The sequence below is a fragment of the Oncorhynchus nerka genome, linkage group LG4, assembly GCF_034236695.1.
Source record: "Oncorhynchus nerka isolate Pitt River linkage group LG4, Oner_Uvic_2.0, whole genome shotgun sequence".
NCBI classification, from domain to species: domain Eukaryota; kingdom Metazoa; phylum Chordata; class Actinopteri; order Salmoniformes; family Salmonidae; genus Oncorhynchus; species Oncorhynchus nerka.
Window position 1 is genome coordinate 47,498,816 of NC_088399.1, and position 24,133 is coordinate 47,522,948.

The 24,133-nt window shown below is 44.7% G+C and overlaps 1 protein-coding gene across 2 annotated transcripts in view; it reads left to right on the top strand.

The window, feature by feature from the left end:
• LOC115127748 (membrane-associated phosphatidylinositol transfer protein 2-like) overlaps window positions 1-23,992 on the top strand; it is a 90,697-nt gene extending 66,705 nt beyond the window's left edge. Inside the window, exons 6-27 of one of the 2 annotated variants that reach the window (XM_029657369.2) lie at window positions 3,741-4,079; window positions 4,172-4,267; window positions 4,389-4,499; window positions 4,820-4,881; window positions 5,654-5,744; window positions 5,851-6,004; window positions 6,079-6,268; window positions 6,381-6,500; window positions 6,633-6,853; window positions 7,056-7,234; window positions 7,982-8,152; window positions 8,451-8,585; window positions 8,831-8,998; window positions 9,145-9,411; window positions 9,974-10,122; window positions 11,893-12,009; window positions 12,105-12,221; window positions 12,424-12,572; window positions 12,718-12,867; window positions 13,074-13,257; window positions 14,458-14,586; window positions 14,816-23,992. In XM_029657369.2, coding sequence (XP_029513229.2) covers window positions 3,741-4,079; window positions 4,172-4,267; window positions 4,389-4,499; window positions 4,820-4,881; window positions 5,654-5,744; window positions 5,851-6,004; window positions 6,079-6,268; window positions 6,381-6,500; window positions 6,633-6,853; window positions 7,056-7,234; window positions 7,982-8,152; window positions 8,451-8,585; window positions 8,831-8,998; window positions 9,145-9,411; window positions 9,974-10,122; window positions 11,893-12,009; window positions 12,105-12,221; window positions 12,424-12,572; window positions 12,718-12,867; window positions 13,074-13,257; window positions 14,458-14,586; window positions 14,816-15,175 — 3,659 coding nt within the window. In that variant the 3' untranslated portion in view covers window positions 15,176-23,992. The remainder of the gene's footprint in view (window positions 1-3,740; window positions 4,080-4,171; window positions 4,268-4,388; window positions 4,500-4,819; window positions 4,882-5,653; window positions 5,745-5,850; window positions 6,005-6,078; window positions 6,269-6,380; window positions 6,501-6,632; window positions 6,854-7,055; window positions 7,235-7,981; window positions 8,153-8,450; window positions 8,586-8,830; window positions 8,999-9,144; window positions 9,412-9,973; window positions 10,123-11,892; window positions 12,010-12,104; window positions 12,222-12,423; window positions 12,573-12,717; window positions 12,868-13,073; window positions 13,258-14,457; window positions 14,587-14,815) is intronic. The other variant, XM_029657390.2, reaches the window with a different exon arrangement.
• The last annotated feature ends 141 nt before the right edge of the window (window positions 23,993-24,133 follow it).

Genomic DNA, 24,133 nt, shown 5'->3' on the forward strand with positions numbered 1-24,133 from the left:
ACGAGGGTGGTATGAGGGCCCGACGTCCACAGGTGGTGGTTGTGCTTACAGCCCAACACCGTGCAGGACGTTTGGTATTTGCCAGAGAACACCAAGATTGGCAAATTCGCCACTAGCGCCCTGTGCTCTTCACAGATGAAAGCAGGTTCACACTGAGCACACGTGACAGACGTGACAGAGTCTGGAGACGCCGTGGAGAACGTTCTGCTGCCTGCAACATCCTCCAGCATGACCGGTTTGGCGGTGGGTCAGTCATGATGTGTGGTGGCATTTCTTTGGGGGCCGCACAGCCCTCCATGTGCTCGCCATTAGGTACCGAGATGAGATCCTCAGACCCCTTGTGAGACCATATGCTGGTGCGGTTGTCCCTGGGTGCCTCCTAATGCAAAAACAATGCTAGACCTCATGTGGCTGGAGTGTGTCAGCAGTTCCTGCAAGAGGAAGGCATTGATGCTATGGACTGGCCCGCCCGTTCCCCAGACCTGAATCCAATTGAGCACATCTGGGACATCATGTCTCGCTCCATCCACCAACGCCATGTTGCACCACAGACTGTCCAGGAGTTGGCAGATGCTTTAGTCCAGGTCTGGGAGGAGATCCCTTAGGAGACCATCCGCCACCTCATCAGGAGCATGCCCAGGCGTTGTAGGGAGGTCATACAGGCTCGTGGAGGCCACACACACTACTGAGCCTCATTTTGACTTGTTTTAAGGACATTACATCAAAGTTGGATCAGCCTGTAGTGTGGTTTTCCACTTTAATTTTGAGTGGGACTCCAAATCCAGACCTCCATTGGTTGATCAATTTGATTTCCATTGATAATTTTTGTGTGATTTTGGTGTCAGCACATTCAACTATGTAAAGAAAAAAGTATTTCATAAGAATATTTCATTCATTCAGATCTAGGATGTGTTATTTTAGTGTTCCCTTTATTTTTTTGAGCAGTGTATATAAAAAAGTTAAATCACATTTACATAAAGATTCAAACCCTTTACTCAGTAATTTGTTGAAGCACCTTTGGCAGCGATTACAGCTTTGAGTCTTGGGTATGATGCTACAAGCTTGGCACACCTGCATTTGGGGAGTTTTGCCCATTTATCTCTGCAGATCCTCTCTGTCAGGTTGGATGGGTAGCGTTGCTGCACAGCTATTTTCAGGTCTCTCCAGAGATGTTCGATTGGGTTCAAGTCCGGGCTCTGGCTGGGCCACTCAAGGACATTCAGAGATTATTTTTTACACTATTGGTTAGAGCCTGTAAGTAAGCATTTCACTGTAAGGTCTACACCTGTTGTATTCAGCGCACGTGACAAATAAACTTTGATTTGAGATTTGTCCCAAAGCCAGTCCTGTGTTTTCTTGGCTGTGTGCTTAGGGTCGTTGTCCTGTTGGAAGGTGAACCTTCACCCCATTCTGAGGTCCTGATCACTCTGGAGCAGGATTTTATCATGGATCTCTCTGTACTTTGCCCCGTTCATTTTTCCCTTGATCCTGACTAGTCTCCCAGTCCCTGCCTCTGAAAAACATCCCCACAGCATGATGCTGCCACCGTGTTTCACCGTAGGGATGGTGCCATGTTTCCTCCAGATGTGACGCTTGGCATTCAGGCCAAAGTGTTCAATCTTGGTTTCATCAGACCAGAGAATCTTGTTTCTCATGATCTGAGTCCTTTAGGTGCCTTTTGGCAAACTCCAAGCGGGCTGTCATGTACCTTTTACTGAGGAGTGGCTTCCGTCTGGCCACTCTACCATAAAGGCCTGATTGGTGGAGTGCTGCCGAGATGGTTGTCCTTCTGGAAGGTTCTGCCATCTCCACAGAGGAACTCTGGAGCTCTGTCAAAGTGACCATCGGGTTCTTGGTCACCTCCCTGAACAAGGCCCTTCTCCCCCGATAACCCATCCGTATCCACCCGACTATATGTGATCAAATGAAAATCTGAGGCCAGCACCAACCCTAACCCGCAAATATAGAAAATGTGCTGTACAGTTACGTTTTTTTCCCTCTTCAACGTTTATTGAACAATTACGTTTTCCTTCCACATTTAATTGTAAATTGTATTTGTCACATGCATCGAAATACAACAGGTGTGGAATGGTCCGTGAAATGCTTACTTACGAGCCCTTTCTCAACAATGCAGAGTTAAAAAGTAAATGGTAACACGAAGTAACAATATCGAGACTATATATTAGGAGTACCGGTACTGAGTAATTGTGCAGGCGTACGAGGTAGTTGAGGAAATTGAGGTAAAATGTACTTGTAGGTAGGAGTAAAAGGGACTAGGCAATCATGATCGATAATAAGCAGAGTAACAGCAGCGTATGTGAAGAGTGTTAAAGGGTGTGTGTGGCGTCAATATGCATGCGTTTTGTGTGTGTCAGCATATGTAGTGTTGGAGTGTCAGTGTAGTATGTGTGAGGTTGTGGGTAGAGTCCAGTGAGTGTGCATAGAGCTGCTGCTAGAGAGTCAGTGCAAATAACAAGGGTGTCAATGCAAATATTCAGGGTAGCCATTTGATTAACTGTTCAGCAGTCTTGTGGCTTGGGGGTAGAAGCTGTTCAGGAGCCTTTTGGACCCAGACTTGGTGCCCCGGTACCACTTGCCGTATGGCAGCAGAGAGAACAGTCTATGACTTGGGTGGCTGGAGTCTTTGACAGTTTTTAGGGCCTTCCTCTGACACCGCCTGGTATAGAGGTCCTGGATGGCAGGGAGATCAGCCCCAGTGACGTACTGGGCCGTACGCATTACTGTCTGTAGCCAAGCAGTTGTGATACCAAGCGGTGATGCCAACAGTCAAGATGCTCTCAATGGTGCAGCTGTTTTGAGAATCTTTTCAGATCTTTTCAGCCTCTTGAGGCGTTGTCGTGCCATCTTCACTCCTGTGTTGGTGTGCAGGGGCCATGATGGGTCCCTAGTGATGTGGACACCGAGGAACTTGAAGCTCTCTACCAGCTCAATTACAGCCCCGTCAATGAAGATGGGGAAGTGCTCGGCCCTCCGTTTCCTGTAGTCCACGATCAAATCCGTCTTACCTCATTTGAATATTTAGGCCTATTGAACAGGAGCCTAATGTTTTTCTGAAACACATTTCAAACAATAGACAAAGTCAAGCAATAAATCACACCTTCCGCATGCTTCTATGAAAAGGCCTACGCACTAATGCCCGATTTAAAAAAATATATTTTTTTTTTAAATTATGAAAGAAAAAAACTCTATGTATAAATATGAATTGCACAGTAATTATTATTGATTATTTTGCTATGCATTTTTTTCTCTTTACCCACCTGCTGTTCATCCACATAATATTTAATGAATCTAAACCTGCCCGCTCCACGGATATAACCGCAGGGACTGCAGGTTATGAGTCGACCGGCGCATCACTAACACACACTGACCTACTGCTGTTTGTTCATATACGCTCTCTTAATTTATACACACAGCTCATTTAATCCTCTCGTGTTATGGCTGAGTTGAATCACCAGCTAGGTGTGTGTGTGTGTTGTACCTGTGTTTCTAGTATGTGTGTTGTGTGTGTGTGCGACTGCTCTGTGGTGTTGCTGCTGTGTGGTGCTTTAGTACATTATGACTGACAGGTTCATTAGTTTATTTCTAATGAATGTATGCACGATTGATGGGTATGGAGAGAAAGAAAAATAATTATATTGATTGGAATTGAGAGCGAGAACGCTGTGATAATGTTATTCATCTCCTGCTCTTCCCTCTCCCCTCCTCCCCCTCCTCCCCAGGCCTGCGCAAGGTGATGGTGCGAGCCCACCGGCAGGCATGGTGCTGGCAAGATGAGTGGTACGGTCTGACCATAGAGGACATCAGACAGCTGGAGCTGGAGACCCAGCTAGCCCTGGCCAGGACGATGGCCCAGTACAGTCTCAGTGACACCGAGGAGGGGGCGGAAGTGACCTCTGCCACCCCCGACCAGGACCAGGAGGGAGTGAAGACCCTGGGGGAGGGGGGAGAGGTGGAGGGAGGACGGACAGGGCTGGGAGATGCGTTACAGACGCGTGGTGAGCTCACCAAGCAGTGGTCGACTTCGTCCAAGTCGTCTAATAGATCCTCGAAGAGAGGAGGTGAGTGGGGCGATGCATTTCTCTGTTCAATAATTACCAAGTCCCAAAGAGAATAGTGCCCTCACTCTATTTCCTATTTCCTGTCCACACAGGAAGCCCCGTCCACCAGAACATCTCAGAGTGGCGGATGCAGAGTATCGCTCGTGACTCCGAGGACAGCACGGACGACGAGTTCTTTGACGCTCACGGTTTGCTATGACATTTTATTTCCAGACCGCTATTACAGTTACTACATCAGCTGTTACTTACTGGAGTTCTATGACTGTTATTACATCTTATTACAACTGTTACTGATGTCTGTCTCCTCAGAGGACTTCTCTGGGGATGAGGAGATGCTGTTACATGCCAAGGAGATGACCAAGTGGAGTTCCAACGACCTAATGGACAAGATGGAGACTACAGAGACGGACGAGGGCCAGGGTAGGACAACACACACACCTAGTTAAGGCATATGTAGTAAGTCTGTAATGTCTAGGTTAATATTTTTTAAATGTATCTCAATTGTGAAGTATTTCTGTCTATAATATATTTTTTGGAATGTGTCGGACCCCAGGAAGATTAGCTGTCGCCTTTGGCGTCGGCTAATGGGGATCCCAGTCAAATCCAAATCAAAACACATACTGTACACACACACACACAGGTCCGTTCGTCATTAAGATTTCAGATCTTCATGTCCTATATCGTCCTTCAGCAAGTTAATTTGTTTCATGAAAAACAATTGTGTGTGTGTGTGTTTACAGAGAACCTGTATCAGTCGGGTGAAGAGTATGCCGCGACCAGTAGTGACGAGAGACTCCTTGAGGTATGCTTCCAATGTAACACCTCCTCATCTAGTCCCCAGGAGGAGTAGCCGCTGCTTCTGCAAAAGCTAATGGGGATCCAAATCGACAAATAGCAGTAGGAAGAATGTATGAGAGTAGCCAAGTAAACAACATCATGAGTTCTCACTGAGTTTACTGACTATAGCTTCATCATTTCTTAACAACATTTCTTAACAATACATTAACAGCAATGTTTGCAGTCAAACCAGTACTGTAGCAGTTGGCTTATTGAAGTTGTGTGTCAGTTTGAGAATGCTTTGATCCCATCTGGTCCTAATGACAGCCAGAGGTGGAGGGAGAACATCCCAGAGTAACGTCTATCGGGGATAGTAGATCACGTGTAAATACTATATCAGTGTTTGTTGTTGCTCTTTGTGTGCAGCAGCACGTCTCTCTGACGCGCACACACACACACACACACACACACACACAGGCAGCATCTCAGTGTGTTATCCTCTCTGTGTCCAGCGTCACGTCTCTAGTAAACGGAGACGCCGCTCCACTGCCGGGTCCCGCAGACGACCAGCTGTTAAGTCTGACCCCCTAGTCCCAGCCCCACAGTGCACTGTGGTTCAGAGGTGGTGTTGTAGCCTTCAGTCGGGTGTTGTGTTACTGTAGGCTGTGAAAAGATGTTGTTTCAGTTCCAATTTGAATGGTCTCTTTCTCTATTCTACTTTAATTCCCATGATTTCACCCCTTCACAGTCACTGCATATTGGTAACTAATCAAGGAGCGCCCTTCTTTCTCCCGTAGGATGGGTCGTCTCGGCAGTGTCTGGCGCCCTCAAAGATCCACGTTCTCCTCCTGGTGCTTCACGGGGGTAACATCCTAGACACTGGAGCAGGTATACAACATCCCAACACAAACACTTACAGTCATCCTCACTTTGTTTGTTCTTGGATAGACAATGTAACAATATTGTATGACTATTTACTCGTAATTACTCCCAGGTGAGCCAAATAGTAAGCAGGCGGACGTCAACACTCTGACCGGAGCGTTTGAGACAGTGATGAGGGTCCATTACCCAGCAGCCCTAGGACGCATCGCCATCCGCGTGGTTCCTTGCCCCGCGGTGTGTGCCGACGCCTTTTCCCTGGTGTCCAAGTGAGTACATACGCACGCACGCACACATACACACACACACACACATACCCTAACCCTCTATCTCTCCTGACCAGTCTCAGTCCTTATAGTTATGACGAGGGCTGCCTCTCCAACAGTCAGGACCACATCCCTCTAGCTGCACTGCCTCTATTGGCCACCTCCGCTCCCCAGTACCAGGATGCCGTGGCTACCGTCATCCAACGAGCCAATCAGGTGTATGGGGACTTCTTAAGGTCCTTGGAAGGGACATCCTTCTCCGGACAGGTCAGTGCAGAGGACCAGAGTCAAAGTTTCGAGGTCCCGGATGTTTCTGACAGCTATTGCGTATTATTTTCTCTATGTTGAACTTAAAGGCATGCGTTCTCTCCTCCTGTAGGTGTGTGTGATCGGGGACTGTGTAGGTGGTATCCTAGGGTTTGATGCTCTGTGTAGCAGTAACGTCACCGTCTCAGAGAGCCAGAACAGCAGCAGACGAGGCAGCACTGTCAGCGTACAGGTTCCTTCCTCTAGTCCTTTAAGTTGCACCCGAATTCCCTCCTTTATCTGTGCTGTAAATCGGACTGCTACTAACTATATGTGCCCCCCCCCTCTCTCTCTCCTCCCCCCGCCTTGCCCTCCATCTCTCCAGGACACAGACCTCCTCTCCCCAGGCATCATAATAAACAGTGTCTCTCCTTCCTCTCCATCTTCTCCGTCTCTGGAGGGCAGTCGCCATCTTAGTCGCAGTAACATTGACATCCCTCGCAGCTTAGGGCCTGACGACCCCAAGACTATGCTGCCACGCAAACGCAGTGACTCCTCCACCTACGAACTAGACACCATCAAACAGCACCAGGCCTTCCTGTCCAGGTCAGAGAGAGAGACAGACAGACAGACACACACACACACACACACAGTATAGCGACAATGACCATCATTGTTATCAAATGTTCACTTTGCCCATGTAAATGTTTCATTGTTTACACCTGTCGGCTGACTCTTCCCCCTCTTTTTTGTCACCTCCTTTCTCTCTCTCCATCTCTACCCCCCTTCCTTCCCTCTGTTTCTCCAGTCTCCACAGCAGTGTGTTGAGAACAGACCCGGGTTCGAGGCGCTCCAGCAGCAGTACCATGCTAGAGGGAGGGGGGTCGCTAGGGAGGCTGGACTTCGAGGTGGCAGACTTCTTCCTCTTTGGTTCTCCTCTGGGTCTGGTGCTGGCACTGAGGAAGACTGTTGTGCCGTCTATAGATGGTGAGGAACACCTTCATCAGAGGTTGAAATCAGTAGCCAGTAGACTATACTAGACTATATCCTGTTGACTATAGGCTATATTCCAACTGCAGCCAACAGTCTTTGCCATGCATGGAGTTGGCCTTTTAAGGAGTTGGCCTTTTAAGGAGTTGGCTAAAGCAGAAATAGACTATAAGCAGAGTTGCCACTTTTCAGAATTGTATTTACTGTATGTGTACAGAAAGTCTCACATTTAGTGAGAAGCTGTAAACTAAGCTACTCGGCATCTGTGCGGTGACAGTGTCTTTTCCTGCAGCTGTGGGGGTCGGGCTCTGCCAGGACATCCCTTAGTGAGTTAACATCGGAGTTCAGAGGGTAGAAGTCATGTTTTAGATCTCTGACGCCAGAAGTCCATTGGCTGTGACATCAAGGGATGACATTCAAGACACATGTTCCAAAGTAAACTAAGAACTAAGATGATGAGACAGGGGATAAATAGGAGGTTTAGAAAAAGAGCTGAGAGGCAGCAGAGGAAACCGAGGGGGTTGTGACATGGAGTCTCCAGGGGTTCCAGAGACGTGTTCGTCAGCAGTTGTCACTTCTGCACCCTCGAGACCAGCAGCTTTGATGGAAGTTGTTCATAGTATCCTCCATAGTCTGGTCCAATGGTTTTCAATATGTGAGCTTTGGAAGGAACTCCGATAGCTGTTCCTGTATGTAAAGAACCACTTTCTCTTTTCCTCTTTCTATTTCTCTGTCTCTCTCCAGTCTCAGCGTTGCGTCCAGCTTGTCAGCAGGTGTATAACCTGTTTCATCCAGCGGACCCCTCTGCCTCCCGCCTGGAGCCCCTCCTAGAGAAGAGGTTTCACCAGCTGCCCCCCTTCTGTGTCCCCCGATACCAACGCTTCCCTCTGGGGGACGGGCACTCGGCTCTGCTGGGTGAGGCTCGATACACATGCACGCCCACTAAACTATTCCTTTATGCCTCCGGGATATCTCTCCTCCAAAAAGGAAGCACTCAATTCGCTGTGTGCTTTGTCCATATGCTCTCATAGTGCGATACCTGTGTCCAGATATTATCAGGTATAATGTACTATGGGAGCATAATGTTGTATGTCAGTTAGTCCATGTCTGTTCTGTAGTTACGTCCGTTTATTTCTGCCTCTCTGTCTCCCACCCGTGTCTCTCCTGCCTCCTCCCTTCCTATCTCTCTCCCCCACATGTTCCTCCCCCCCAGTGGAGACGATGCAGAGTAACCCCCAGCTCCTGTTGGAGTCAGTACCCCTGCGTTACCAGGAGGGGGGCGTCAGTGAGACCTCCATCCCCGTCCCTGTACTCAACTGGCCCCAACAGGCCGCACAGCTCAACGACAGTGTGTACCCTGTCTCTGTCTGTCTGCTGCCCTGTCCGCTCTCTGTTTGTCTGTCTGTCTGTATCTCTCTCTCTCTCTCTCTCTCGCTCTCTGCATTTCATTTGTTTTTGTAAAAAGTTTTATACAATTAAATTGATTCATTGTTTGATCAATCCACTTCTCTCTCTCTGTCACACACACACTTCTCTCTCTCTCTCTCTCTGTCACACACACACTTTCTCTCCCGTGTCTCCCTCCCTCCATAGCTGACGTGCTCCACTCCCACTGTGGTGTGTTTGTGGACAACCAGTACCCAGCCTCCCCGCTGACCGGACCCCCCCACCCCAGGGGCCTCCGTAGGTCCAGCGAGGCCAGCATCGCCAGCCAGGTGTCAGGCATGGCCGACTCATACACCGCCTCCAACATCACCAACAGTCAGTACTGGACTTTATACTGTTTGATATATCTGTCTTTTTTGCATTTAACAGCAGTGTCTGTGGCTCAGGGAGATGACAACATAAATTCTCTGACATTTTTCACACACTGTTTTGTCGTTCTTCAACCCTTGATTCCTCCGTAGCTACTAAATGCCAAAGCAGCCCGTCTAAGAAGCTGGGTCTCCTTTCCCAGCTAGCGCTTCCTAAACTCCCCTCGAGAAGCCCCTCTCCGCGGGCCAGGAAGAAGATCCGACCCTTCCTCTCTCACGGACGCACCGACTCAGACCAGGGTGACGACGACGTCACCGCTGACGTCACTGCCTCTGATGTCTCCTCAGACTTGCCGTCTGACATCACCGATACGAACTCTGACCCCCCGTCGCCAGACACGCTGATGGACGTCGAGCAAGGTAGTCTGGGTACTGTGGTTTGAATCCTGTGTGACCCCCCCCCCCCCAGGACTCCCATCTGTGTGCCTTGTCGTTGGTCTCCTTCAAGCTACAGCTGAACCACTGCAGTGCTACAGCTCCTCTCCCTTCTCTTCTCCTCTACAGCTTGTACCCTAAATGTACTGCAGTGCTTCCCAAACAGGAGTTATGCCAAAGTCCTCAATCAAAGACCCAGTCTTTAGCCGGGATTGAAAAGAGGGACCACTGATCTTGTCTATGTTACCCTCTCCCTCCTCAAATCAAAACTGGCCCTCTGCTCCAGTTCAATCTGCCCCTGACACCCCATTCTACTCCAGTGTGGACCTGTGACTTTCCGTCTGTACTATAGAGCCTCTCTCTTGGACTGTAAATCTCTGGATGAGCACACTTCCCTCTACTGTGGAACCCTTTTTTGTCTGGAACTGACCAGAAATACACATCGACGTCTTTTACAAACCCTGTCGTCTTTTCTCTACTGTGATTATGTGTCAGACTTCTCTCTCTCTCTCTCTCTTTCTGTCTCTCTCTCGCTCCTTCTCTTCAGTTGCATCTCGGTGGTGGGGCAGTAAGAGGATGGACTTTGCCTTGTACTGTCCTGATGCCCTCACAGCCTTCCCCACTGTAGCCCTGCCTCACCTCTTCCATGCGTCGTACTGGGAGTCCACTGACGTCGTCTCCTTCCTACTCAGACAGGTATGACTGCTTATGAATTATTTTAAAAAATTTATGAGTGGATCAGCTTAATATTGCGGAAAGAATGTTGCTTCCAATGTAATTGTCTGCATCATTTCCAATCCCCCATATTTTTTTAGTAAATATATATATCCATACACACATGCAAATATATACATACACATACCTATATAGACATACATACTTTTTAAAAGAAAATACCTTTATTATTATTCCCCGCAAACCCTTCCGCCGATCCCCCAATTGGAGTAAACTAATAAACACTTCTGCTTCTACCTTCAATCCATACATCTTATACACACTCTACAGACACAGTCTACTTTACAATAGTTCTCTCTTGTTTGTTCTTAGTGCTTCCTCTATTTCTGATGTCCATCCAGTTTGATTTCTATTTGTAACTATGCTATTTCACAAAAGCTCCGAACCTATGTACATTCTACAGATCCCTTATGCCCTACATTGTTGATCTTGTTATTGGTCCCACCCTTCAGCTCCACTCAACCCCTCCCATCTGTCCATCAACATCATCCATTTTGGATTTCTACTTGCCATATATTTTTCAACTGTGCTGTGATGCTTCACAAAAGAATTGAACCTTCCTATTATCATAGCTTCTACAGATTGTAAATTAAAAAGAACATTTTTGCTAAAATAATGATTATATTATTGATTGATTGACTATGGCTTTTCAAATCACCCAGTATTGCTATCTGTAGTGTTAGTTCTAGGCAAATGTTGCAATTCTTCAGCCATTCCTGGACCTGTGACCAAAAATGAGTTACATATGGACAATACCAAAAAAAATGATCTAATGACTCTGCCTCCTCACATCAGAATCTGCAGAGCTGGGAAGATTGTATCCCCCATATATATAACATTCTATTAGTTGCAAGAATTTTGTATAGTAATTTATATTGAAAAGTTTTGAATCCGGCGTTGTTTTGCGTATCAATTCATAAACCATGTGCCATGGAATGGGTACATCGCAAATCTCTTCCCAACTATTTTGCAATTTATATGGCAAAGCTGTCCGTTTTTTGGTCCTTAAATGAAATTGGTATATGTTTTTATTTATCACACTTTTCTTTAACCATTTATGTTCTTTAATACAGGGCCGACATACAAGTTCCTTACTTTTTTCCCCTTCTACTTGCGTCTTCCATTTTTGTGGTAATGCTGCAAATAATTGGTTGTAATTTTGGGTAGAGCAGACATTTCTATATGTCTGTGTTAGCTGCATGTGTGACATAACTCCACCAGTCCTATTTATGATATCATTCACAAAAATTATACCTTTTTTAAACATTTCTTCGATAAATAGTTTTTTTTTATCAGTTAGTATATTTGAATTTAACCACAATATTTGTTGTACTATTTGTTCCGTCCTTTCAGGTGGATTAAACTGATATTGCAACCAACTTTCTAAGGCTTGTTTAAAAAATTAAGATATTTTGGAGATTATTTCCTTTTCAAACAACCGAAAGTGAGCAGGTGTAATCTGAATAAAGGGGAAAAGGCCCTTCCTGAATATAGGATGAGACATTCGTACCAATTGACTAGAGAACTGCTTATGAATTTCATGTGAATGCTTATGAATGTTCATAGACCTCTTCCATACATCATATTGGAAGTACACTCACAATGCCTCCTTCCTACTCAGAGAGGTAAGACCATATGAATATTAGTTGCCAAATATAATGGCATAGCCTCCTATTGGGCTGGTGAACGCTATATGAATGCCTATGTAATCATCCCTGTCTGTTCCTCCAGGTGATGAGGCATGAGAACTCGAGTATTCTGGAGCTGGACGGTAAAGAGGTGACCGAGTTCAAGCCCTCTAAACCCAGAGAGAAGTGGATCCGCAAGAGGACCCACGTCAAGATCAGGGTGAGGACAGACCACTTCCTTAACCCCCCTTTTTTAGGCTTTCTGTCGGCAAGTTGCAGAGGTATTGACCGCGGTAAACGTCTGTGTGTGTGTAGAACGTGACGGCCAACCACCGCGTGAACGATGCGGTGTTCTCTGAGGACGGAACACAGCTGGTGATGGGACGCTTCATGTACGGACCTCTGGACATGGTCACCCTCACTGGGGAGAAGGTAAAGCCATACTCATTGATGCCAACTTGTCTTGCGGAACAAACGTCAGTTCTGCAACTGAGAGACACTTGCATCCAACTCAATATTTGAGCATAATGTATTGTTTGTCAATGGAACACATGGGCAAGTCAGTCATTATTTGATGTAATATACAGACGTGTTGTGATACTGTTATGTGTAACCTCCTCTTGTTGCCCCCCAGATTGACATCCACATCATGACCCAGCCCCCCTCAGGAGAGTGGGTGTACTTTGAAACCGAGCTGACCAATAGCAGCGGACGCATCTCTTATGTCATCCCAGAGAGCAAAAGGCTGGGCATTGGAGTTTATCCTGTCAAGCTGGTTGTCAGGTAGGTTATGGGTTGAATCCCTTGAAATATCTGATTTGCTTGTTTTCGGTGGGTGTTTTTGAGTATGAGAACAAGTGTTGAATTATGTGTTCCCCCTTGCCACACATTCTCCCTTCCCCTCCCCCGTTTCTCCTCCCTATCTCAGGGGTGACCATACGTTTGCGGACAGCTACCTGACGGTGTTGCCACGGGGAACAGACTTTGTAGTGTTCAGTATCGACGGCTCGTTTGCTGCCAGCGTGTCCATCATGGGCAGCGACCCCAAGGTCAGGGCTGGAGCTGTGGACGTGGTCAGGTAGGAACACGATGGGTCTTATTCTATCATGATTTGTATTTTATGTACTGTTATGTTCCTGACCAGGAGTCACACTACCTAATGTGGCGTACAAGTTGTGAATCAGCAAATGAATAACTTAATAGATAGATAATACACCAGACTCTTTGGGATGTCACCTGCTCACCCACAGCCTGTTCTAACTCTCTCTCTCTCTCTCCCTTCAGACACTGGCAGGACCTGGGCTATCTGATAGTGTATGTGACGGGTCGTCCAGACATGCAGAAGCAGCGTGTGGTGGCCTGGCTGTCTCAGCATAACTTCCCTCATGGAATCGTGTCCTTCTGTGACGGCCTGGTCCACGACCCCCTCAGACACAAGGCCAACTTCCTCAAGTCCCTTATCTGTGAGGTAAGAGGGGCGGGGGGGGGGGGGGGTGAGGGTGTAGGGGTTAGGGTATGGCTTGGGTTGGGTTGGGGTAGGGTGAGTGTGTTGTTCGGGGTGGGTTGGGGTAAGGGGACCTAAGGTTTTTAAGTTAGGTTTCTACTGTCACAAATACACTACATTGCTCGTCGAACATCTCAATCTAATATCATGGGCATTAATATGGAGTTGGACCCCCCTTTTCTGCTATAACAGCCTCCATTCTTCTGGGAAGTCTTTCCACTAGATGTTGGAACATTTCTGCGGGACTTGCATCTATTCAGCCACAAGAGCATTAGTGAGGTCGGGCACTGATGTTGGGCGATTAGGCCTGGCTTGCAGTCGGCGTTCCAAATTCATCCCAAGGTGTTCGAGGGGTTGAAGTCAGGGCTCTGTGCAGGCCAGTCAAGTTCTTCCACACCGATCTCGACAAATCATTTCTGGATAGACCTCGCTTTGTGCATGGGGGCATTCCCAAACTGTTGCCACAAAGTTGGAAGAACATAATCGTCTAGAATTTCATTGTATGCTGTAGCGTTAAGATTTCCCTTCACTAGAACTAAGGAGTCTGAACAATGAAAAACAGCCCCAGACCATTATTCCTCCTCCACCAAACTTTACAATTGGCACTATGCATTGGGGCAGGTAGTGTTCTCCTGGCATCCCCCAAACCCAGATTCGTCTGTCAAACTTCCAGATGGTGAAGAGTGATTCATCACTCCAGAGAATGCTTTTCACTGCTCCAGAGTACAATGGCGGCAAGATTTACACCACTCCAGCAGTCGCTTGGCATTGCGCATGGTGATCTTAGGCTTCTTTGCGGCTGCTCTGCCATGGAAACCCATTTCATGAAGCTCCCGGCGAACAGTTCTTGTGCTGACGTTGCTTCCAGAGGCAGTTTAGATCTCGGTAATGAGTGTTGCAACCGAGGACAGACGATTTGTACGCACAACGCAGACGATTTGTACACACTGTGACCTACTACTTCGCGGCTGAGCCATTGTTGCTCCTGGACGTTTTCACTTCACAATAACAGCACTTACAGTTGACCGGTGCGGCTTTAGCACGGCAGAAATTTGATGAACTGACTTGTTGGAAAGGTGCCATATATATATATATATCAACTGTAAGTGTAACAACAACAATGTTTCTAACAGTCCATTCCTGTGTGTGTGTGTGTGTGTGCAGGCCCATATGAAGATATTTGCCGCGTACGGCTCTACTAAGGATATCACAGTGTACTCCTCCTTAGGCCTGCCCCCATCACACATCTACATAGTGGGACGGCCCACCAAGAGGATGTCCAGCCAGTGTCAGGTACCAAACTAGCTGGTAGAAAGTGCACTGTCGCCAACAAAAAGTGATCAATTAAAGTGTTGAAATGCTTAACTTCCAACTTCAACTCATTAAATAGATAGAATGCGCAAATGTGTTCCTATAGATGAATAGTTTAGTAGATGAGGGGTTGAGCTGATCTCGTCTCCATTCCTACCCCCTCTCTTTTTCCTCTTTCTCCCTCTCTCGATCTCCCCCTCCTCTCTGTCAGTTCATCCCAGACGGCTATGCGTCCCATCTCTCCCAGCTGGAGTACAGTCAGAGGTCTCGTCCTGCCAAGACCGCCAGCGCCCGTATTGTTCTCCGTAAGGGAAGCTTCGGACTGGGCGCTGCCGGGGGGGACTACCTCCGCAAGCGCAACCACATCCTGCGCTCCATCAACTCAACTGGGGGGGCGGGCTCTAGCTCCCCTGGCCAACCAGGACGCACAGAACGCACGCTGAGCCAATGCGAGGTAGAGAGAGAGAGAGCAGGAGCGGGGACCCAGAGGAGTATGAGTATAGCTGCTGGGTGTTGGGGCCGCACCGGGAGCACCAAGGAGGGGTCAGGAGGATTACTCAGCCCAAAATAGGACTCACCAGACTGGGCTACAGGGGGGAGGGGACCCTGCCTGACTCTACCTGGAGCACCATGATCTTTGGACTGGCCGCGAGAGAGACAAGGAGAGAGGATGGATGGAGATAGGAAAAAGTATGTTTAAGAGAGAGAGAGAAAGGAAAGGGTGGGATAAGGTTTATTGAGGGGTGGAAAGTGAGAGGGAGGGAAAAGGGCCAAAGAGGGTGAGCAAGAGGAGGAAGCAGGGTCTCTTGGGAAATAGATACGAAAGGAATAGAGAGAGAAGAGATTGGTTGAGTGAAAAGTAAAGCCAGAAACATGGGAGGTGCTCTGACTTTGCTGTAAAGATCAAATTACATTTCTACTGTAGCATTAGAGTCTCACAGTCAAGACTTTTATATTACCTACCTTGGCCACTAAAATAAAATAACTGGAAAATAAAATAAATTAAAACTAAAAACAAACGATCGTAAGCCTTAATCGTCACCCCCTGAGGGCCTGGAGTGCCTACCCTTGTCTGAGTAATTGTTGAATGTACTCGCTCTACCTAGAGGACAATGGGAATTCGCACACATACAAACACCCCAGCTCAGGACAGGCCCGGACAGTGGAGCCACAAAAATAAGACTCAAATGGTGATCTGGAGGTCAGTCTGTAGCCATGGCAACAAGTCAACAACTTCATCTGTTTTTATTCCTCTATCCGCTGAGATACACCTCCTTCCTTCCCGCTTACCCCATTGTGTCTGGCAATAAGAAAACGAGTCCACTCACACTGCCCGGAGAGAAGCACCACTACCCTATAGAAAGAGAGAGGGAAGAGGAAAAGCAAGAGGAAGAGGGCTGGAAGGAAAGAGGGTGGATACAGAGAGAGATGCAAGACAAAAGGGAGGGAGGGGAAAGGTTATGGATGACATGTACAATTTCCTCTAGTCTATTCCTGGGCCATTTCTCTACTTTTATCAGTGTGGTACTACACAGCGATTTCTACCGTTGACCTCAGCTCCAGTCCTTTTCACTCCGTAACAGAGTAGCTACTGTACTGTACCACGTCTTTCAGCATGGCCTGTGGGCCATCACAGGCCTTAAACCCCAATGACACATTTATAACGTCAGACTCTGAAGGATCCCAGGACTGAGCTAGACAAGGCTTGTCATAACAGTAGACATTAGTGACACTTTTTAAACGCTGAACAAACGGAACACAGCAGCAATCCCTTTACCAGACCATCTGCTTGCAATACCTCTGAGCCACCAGTGGGGGAGCAGTGTCTCTCTCTGTTTTCCAAAAGCATGATGCTGTTGGTATTCATTTCAGTTCATCCTGCGGGCGCCTCTTAGCTATCAACCTTTGTCATTACACACCATTCAGTGACACTCCAGTGGACTTCCCTATGATGCTCAGAGCTCTTTCCTCCTTGAGGGATGTGATGAATGCTATTCATTGGACATTACTACATTTCAGTCTGGATACTAAAAGTGATCTAGGCTTTTCACAGTGATTTAAGTTTTTCAGCGAACCCTCACTATTCAAAGGACGGAAGCGGGACGTTTCATGATTCCTAACAAACAGACGAGGACAGGCGATGAGGTCACAGGAAGAAGGGTTGTAAACGTTCTGAGAGCAGACAGGATGGCCAGACATCCTCAGGGGCAGGAAGACATGCTTTGATTCCACTTTATTTCACAGTTCCCCTCTCCTGTTTTCTTTTTTTTACCTGTTTTTGACCTAATAATAACCACCACCCGATACCAAGTTGTTTCCAATTGTGATTCGTTATCTGAAGTACCAGAGAAAATACCATGTTATTACTTAGCAAATACCAGCTGGTATCGGACTATAAAAGAAAGGGTTACTAATGCTTTCACTAAAGCTATGGCAACCTGTACAGAGAATTTTTGATGAACACCTAACTCTCATACTACCTGTTATCTAATACCTGGCCCCTACTGTATGGTTAGGTATTATCATCGTCTTCAATTATATCCCCATTACTAATCACACAAAGCCAACAATCTCTCTCTCTAGCGGCTGTAGTATCTCAACCTGTTCAACCTCGTTGTTGTTTTTTGCACTCGTTTATGTTGGAGAATCGTGTTACCGTCTCATGTCGCTACATATTTGTTACCTTTTTGTAGTGCATGACATAAAAACGATTCATTATTGCAGGGTATATGTGCTGCAGTAGTACACACACTCGTGTACATTTATTCAATGTCAGGATTACTGAATAATGTAGAATAACGTGCCAAACAGTTGTTGGGTGTGGGAAGCTAATGTGCCAGGCTGTATCCCACCGTTTCTTTGTATAGTGAGAAGAGTCGGGCTTGCATTGAGAGCATGACGGCGTGGCTTTAGTTGAAAAGGCACGTGTTCTATACTGTATTTTAACTATGTCAATCAGATGACTTCTGATTTGCAGATCTTTTTTAATCCAATATGTTGTCCACATCTAAGGGACATAATGGCTAGCTGTATAGGATGTGGTTATGGTTGTACTTTTACTTATAACTTGAGAGCTTGGAAGCTCTAGCATATTGTTTTGATTCTAGGGACATGCTACTATTGCCAACTTGCATTTATTGCAACCTGTTATGACACCGCTCAAGCGCAGTAGCATAGGTGATGATTGTTAGTTAAAGCAATAGTTCACTTCAAAATCAACCTCTTTTTTTTATCAAACATTGATCAGACCTATATATATATATATATATATATATAGATAGATATTTAAAAATAAAATAAAAAAGGTTGTAACTTCAAGTCTCTGTCCCACACCATTTGTTGTGTAGATCCAGCTGCATAAGGTCCCTTTTGAGGTTTGACCAAGTCGTACAAACTTTGATCTTTCAGTGAACTACGACTTTAATGAAGGATGTAGACTGGAGCTGGAGGTGACGATCTGGAAGGCACTAGGGAAGGTATTGGATACAGCCATACTGTTTCCCCTCTGCCCTGTGGTCTGGTGATGATGAGCTGAATGTCTTCCTGCTATAGGCTTGGAGAGCCCAGACTGTACATGATCCATGGATATGTCTGTCTGTCTGTCAGTGTAGATACTGTAAAAAAGGATACTGTATATGTAGGAATATAATGGTTGAGAGGTATTTACTTACGCAACATGAGTTTAATTTCTATTATGGATCTTTCAGGTGAACAATATTTGAAAATGTAGCGTTTTGTTTATGATGAGGACCAACAGTCAGTGGAAGGTGTGTATTTTCTTTGCCAATATTATTGTTTCAGTCGCAGGGTAGCATGACCACAACAAGGCACAGACAGAGACAATCTATCGAACATGCACGAGTATAGACAACATTAACAACATCCACTTATCCACTGTCCCACCCCTTCACACTTCTGCTGTCCCTTTACAAAGGTTAACCGTTAAAGGTTCAATTATTTTATAGTGAAAACAAAACTATTTTTCAAACTGGACCATTTTACAAAGCCTTGACAAAATACTGTATTGCTTCCTATCTTCTGTGAAGGCAGTTTTGTCCCCCCTTCAGAATGAAGAAATGTTTGATTGTGAACTTGTCATGTGAAATTCCATCCTGATGAACCTTCTATTTTACCTGTAATATGTGGTGTTCAAAATAATTCAGGCTGGGTTAGCCATCAATATTGTATACAGTAGTTATATATAAATTATGTTAACCACTAACCCTTATAGTATGTCTTGAAATTGAAATGTATTCCAGAAAGAACTATTGTTTATATTTGAGAATATTAGAATTATTGCCACTTTAGTAGCAGTCTTGCATGTACTGTACTATTAGATGCCAGTTTTACACTCGGTACAGAACATGTTCTACTTTATGGGGCCACGTGTGTGACTGAATAGTTATTATAGTTCAATGCCTTGTAGATATGTCAAGGATAAATAATCAACAAAGGGCTATGCGTTCTATGGAACATATTGAAGATGTTTCCAGAGAACGCATAGAGCCCCGAGTTGATTATCCTTTTCATACCATGGCTATAACTGAACACATTTGGCACTAAAAATGTGTTAATTTGTTTACTGGATAGCTACAACAGTTGCCTTGGTAAACAAACAGACTTGCTAGTTTAGCTAACCAAGCCACCAGTCCTAGCTTGCTATTATGAAAATGTAATTCAACAATGCCAATAACGTTTTCAATTCGACTTTTGCTTTCAAAAACAGCTCAAACATAGAGCATGTAAGAATTAACTATAGCCAATGAATTCTACCGTGCTGATATACCCTGTGTTATAGGGAAATAATGCATGCTCTAGAATGCCCTTCAAGCCATTCAGAAACAAGTATTCAACAACTCCATTGATAAGTCCCAGTCGGTATTAAATCGTATTCAATTCTTGTTGGCTGCTTGTTTAAGTCGATTACAAAACTACATTTGAGAAAGGTACAACATGCATATAGATTGCTTTTCAACATCGCCTGCTCCCGAGCATTCTCTACTTAGAAATACGTCATATTGTAAGGCTTCCCTCGTGCGCCTTTTCATGACGGTGCTAGGAGGGGATGACTGAGTGCTAGCTAGCTACCGACCGGAACATTAAGCTAGCCAAGACCAACAACATAAACAAACGGAAAACATTTAATCACAGGTAAGACATTTAGTACAGTCCGTTTGTAACTCCACTCACTACTTATAGCTGTATAGTCCGTTTGTTTGTGTTGTTGGTCTTCCTAGCTTAGTGTGCCGGTCGGTATCTAGCTAGCTAGCACACTACTCGTGTGGCTGTTAGCGCTGTTATGAAAAGGGGCACGAGGGAAGCCCTACAATATTACACTTTTCTAAGTAGTTAAAATACTTGGGAGCATTCAATATTGAAAAGTAATCTTTAGGCATGCGGTACTTTTCTTAACTGTAGTTTTGTAATTGACAAAAACAAGTAGACAAAGACAAAATTGTGTTCGAAAAAGGTCAAGTTTTTGCTGTGAGCCAATGGCGTAACCAAGGTGATGGTTGGATTGGTTTCCCCCTAGGCGTTCTGGGCCGCGACGTTCTATCTAATACCGACTAGGAGTATAAACAGGTATAACGAGAACTATATAACAATGTGTTCAGTCGGTTCTGTGCTAACGTTCCACTCCTTGTCATGCCAACCATTTTTTTAATGTTTGAAATGGCATGGATGTGGCAACGACTGTAATGCACAAACAGACTGCATTTCAGGCTGACGATGTGTACCCACGGTGTAATTAACACTGTACCTGCTTATGTAGCTGCCATGTAAATACATAGATTTCTGAACATTTTGTTAATATACTGTAAAGTGGGACCAATATATTTAGCTACATACAGTATACATAAAATGTATGTCATTTACTCAAGCATTAGTAATATAAAATGTACACAAGCTTTACTGGATTATTTCCATGAACAGATTGGAAATGTTTTGTATTAGTACAATGCCGTTATGATTATCATAACACTGTAAATATACATATACAGTGCATTCGGGAAGTATTTTTTCCACATTTTGTTACGTTACAGCCTTGTTCTAAAAGGGATCTAAAATCAATCTACACACAATAGAAATTGTTGCAAATGTATTAACATTTAAAAAAACAACTGAAATATAAAATGTACAAAAGTATTCAGACCCTTTACGCAGTACTTTGTTAAAGCACCTTTGAGAGCGATAACAGCTCGAGTCTTCATTGGGTACACAACTGTATTTGGGGAGTTTCTCCCATTCTTCTCTGGAGATCCTCTTAAGCTCTGTCAGGTTGGATGGGGAGCGTCACTGCACAGCTATTTTCAGATCTCTCCAGAGATGTTTGATCGGGTTCAAGTCTGGGCTCTGGTTGGGCCACTCAAGGACATCAGAGACTTGTCCCAAAGCCTCTCCTGCGTTGACTTGGCTGTGTGCTTAGGGTGTGCTTAGGGTCGTTGTCTGAGGTCCTGAGCGCTCTGGAGTAGGTTTTAATTAAAGATCTCTCTGTACTTTGCTCCGTTCATCTTTCCCTCGATCCTGACTAGTCTCCCAGTCCCTGCCGCTGAAAAACATCCCCACAGCATGATGCTGCCACTACCATGCTTAAACATAGGGATGGTATCGACCAGGTGATGAACGGTGCCTGGTTTCCTCCAGACGTGACTCTTGGCATTCAAGCCAAATAGTTCAATCTTGGTTTAATCAGACCAGAGAATCTTGTTTCTCATTGTCTTGAGAGTTTTTAGGTGCCTTTTGGCAAATTCCAAGTGGGCTGTCCTGTGCCTTTTACTGAGGAGTGGCTTCAGTCTGGCCACTCTACCATAAAGGCCTGATTTATGGAGTGCTGCAGAGATGGTTGTCCTTCTGGAAGGTTCTCCCATCTCCACAGAGGAACTCTGGAGCTCTGTCAGAGTGACCATTGGGTTCTTGGTCACCTCCCTGACCAAGGCCCTTCTCCCCCGATTGCTCAGTTTGCCTGGGCAGCCAGCTCTAGGAACAGTCTTGGTGCTTCCAAACTTCTTCCATTTCAGAATGATGGAGGCCACTGTGTTCTTGGGGACTTTCAATGCTGCAGAAACTGTTTGGTACCCTTCCCTTCGACCCAATCCTGTCTCGGACAATTCGTTTGACCTCATGCCTTAGTTTTTTTTTGTTGCTCTGACATGCACTTTCAACTGTGGGACCTTATATAAACAGGTGTGTGCTTTTCAAAATAATGTCCAATCAATTGAATTTACCACAGTTGGACTCCAAGTTGTAGAAACATCTCAAGGGTGATTAATGGAAACAGGATGCACCTGTTTGTTATTTTTCATAAATTTGCAAAATGTGAAAAAAGTCAAGGGGTCTGAATACTTTCCAAATGCACTGTGTGTGTGGTATGTATGTATGTGTATATATATATATATGGTAACATATATTGTTCGAGGTGGCAATAATTTAAGTACATTTTGAGTATATGCAGTTTATTTGACATAAGTGCATAATCATATAATGAATATTTGAATTTGAAGGCATGTACATAAATTAAATAGTGTTTTGTACCTCTTACAATCTCACCCATTTCCCTTTGTAGTTTGTAGCAGGTCTGGATTTCAAATAGTCATTATTAAAGAAGTCTGTAGGGAGTATACATATGTAATTGATGTGGCACTCTTATTCAAAACACCACCAACATCAGAATTGCTTCTTTGGGTGGTTTTGATACCAAGATTAGTTTTCAAAACAAGGAGTGGGTACAATGTTTAGTTATGTATGAACAGTTCCTTTTTACTTTTTCAAAATGTTGCTGTGTTACAAAGTGGTATTAAAATGTATTTAAATGTCATTTTCTTTGTCAACGATCTACACAAAATACTCTTAATGTCAAAGTGAAAGAAAAATTCAAACTTGTAAAAAGGAAAAACACTAATATTACTCAATTAGATAGGTATTCAACCCCCTGAGTCAATACATGTTTGAATCACCTTTGGCAGTGATTACAGTCATGCTGGTTAAGTCTCTAAGAGATTTACACACCTGGATTGTGCAACATTTGCCCATTATTCTTTAAGCACTGTCAAATTGGTTGTTGATCGTTGCTCGATCACCATTTTCAGGTCTTGCCATAATATTTTCAAGTGGCTTTAAGTCCAACTGTAACTCAGCCGCTCAGGAACATTCACTGTCTTCTTGGTAAGCAACTCGAGTGTAGATTTGGCCTTGTGCTTTAGGTTATTGTCTTACTGAAAGGTGAATTCATTTCCCCGTGTCTGTTGGAAAGCAGACTGAACCAGGTTTTCCTCTAGGATTTTCCCGGTGTTTAGCTCCATTCCATACATTTTTTTTATCCTGAAAAACTCCCCAGTCCTTAATGATTACAAGCATAACCATAACATGATGCAGCCACCACTATTCTTGGAAATATGGAGAGTGGTACTCAGTAATGTGTTGTATTGGATTTGCCCTAAACATAACACTTTTGTATTCAGGACAAAAAGTGAATTGCTTTGCTACATTTTTTTGCATTATTACTTTAGTGCCTTGTTGCGAACAGGATGCATGTTTTGGATTATTCTGTACAGGCTTCCTTTTTTTCACTCTGTCAATTAGGTAAGTATTGTGGAATAACTACAAGGTTGTTGATTCATCCTCAGTTGTCTCCTATCATAGCCGTTAAACTCTAACTTTTTTAAAGTCACCATTGGCCCCCTGAGCGGTTTCCTTTCTCTCCGGCAACTGAGTTAGGAAGGACACCTGTGTCTTTGTAGTGATTGGGTGTATTGATACACCATCCAAGGTATAGTTAATAACTTCACCATGCGCAAAGGAATGTTCAATGTTGGTTTATTTTTCCCCCATCTACCAATAGGTGCCTTTCTTTGAGAGACATTGGAAAACCTCCCTGGTCTTTGTGGTTGAACCTGTGTTTTAAATTCACTGCTTGACTTGACAGATAATTGAATGTGTGAGGTACAGAGATCATGTTAAAGACTATTATTGCACACAGGGTGACTTGTTAAGTAAATGTTTACTCCTGAACTTATTTAGGCTTGCCATAACAAAGGTTTTGAATACTTATTGACTCACGACATTTCAGCTTTCAATTTTTTATGAATTTGTAAAAAAAAAAATAATTGAAAAACATCATTCCACTTTGACATTATGGGGTATTGTGTGCAGGCCAGCTCCAAAACATCTCAATTTAATACATTTTAAATTCAGGTTGTAACACAACAAAATGTGGAAAAAGTCAAAGGGTGTGAATACTTTCTGAAGGCACTGTAGTTCCCTCACTGTTCCATCTCTATCTCTCTCGCTCTCGCTCTCTCTGGTTCATAGGTAATTTTACCCTTCCTGGGTGAGCGCTCAATGTATTATTGTCTGTACTGTGGAATAAATACAATTGGACAATAACATATCTGCACTTGTACTTTGTGTTTTCAATACATTTTAAATTACATAGCAATAGTAGATTATATGATGAAATTGGGTGAAATTGAATGGGATTATTGTAGTCCTTTTTGTAGAACCACTTTTTAACCTGTAACATCTAGGCAGT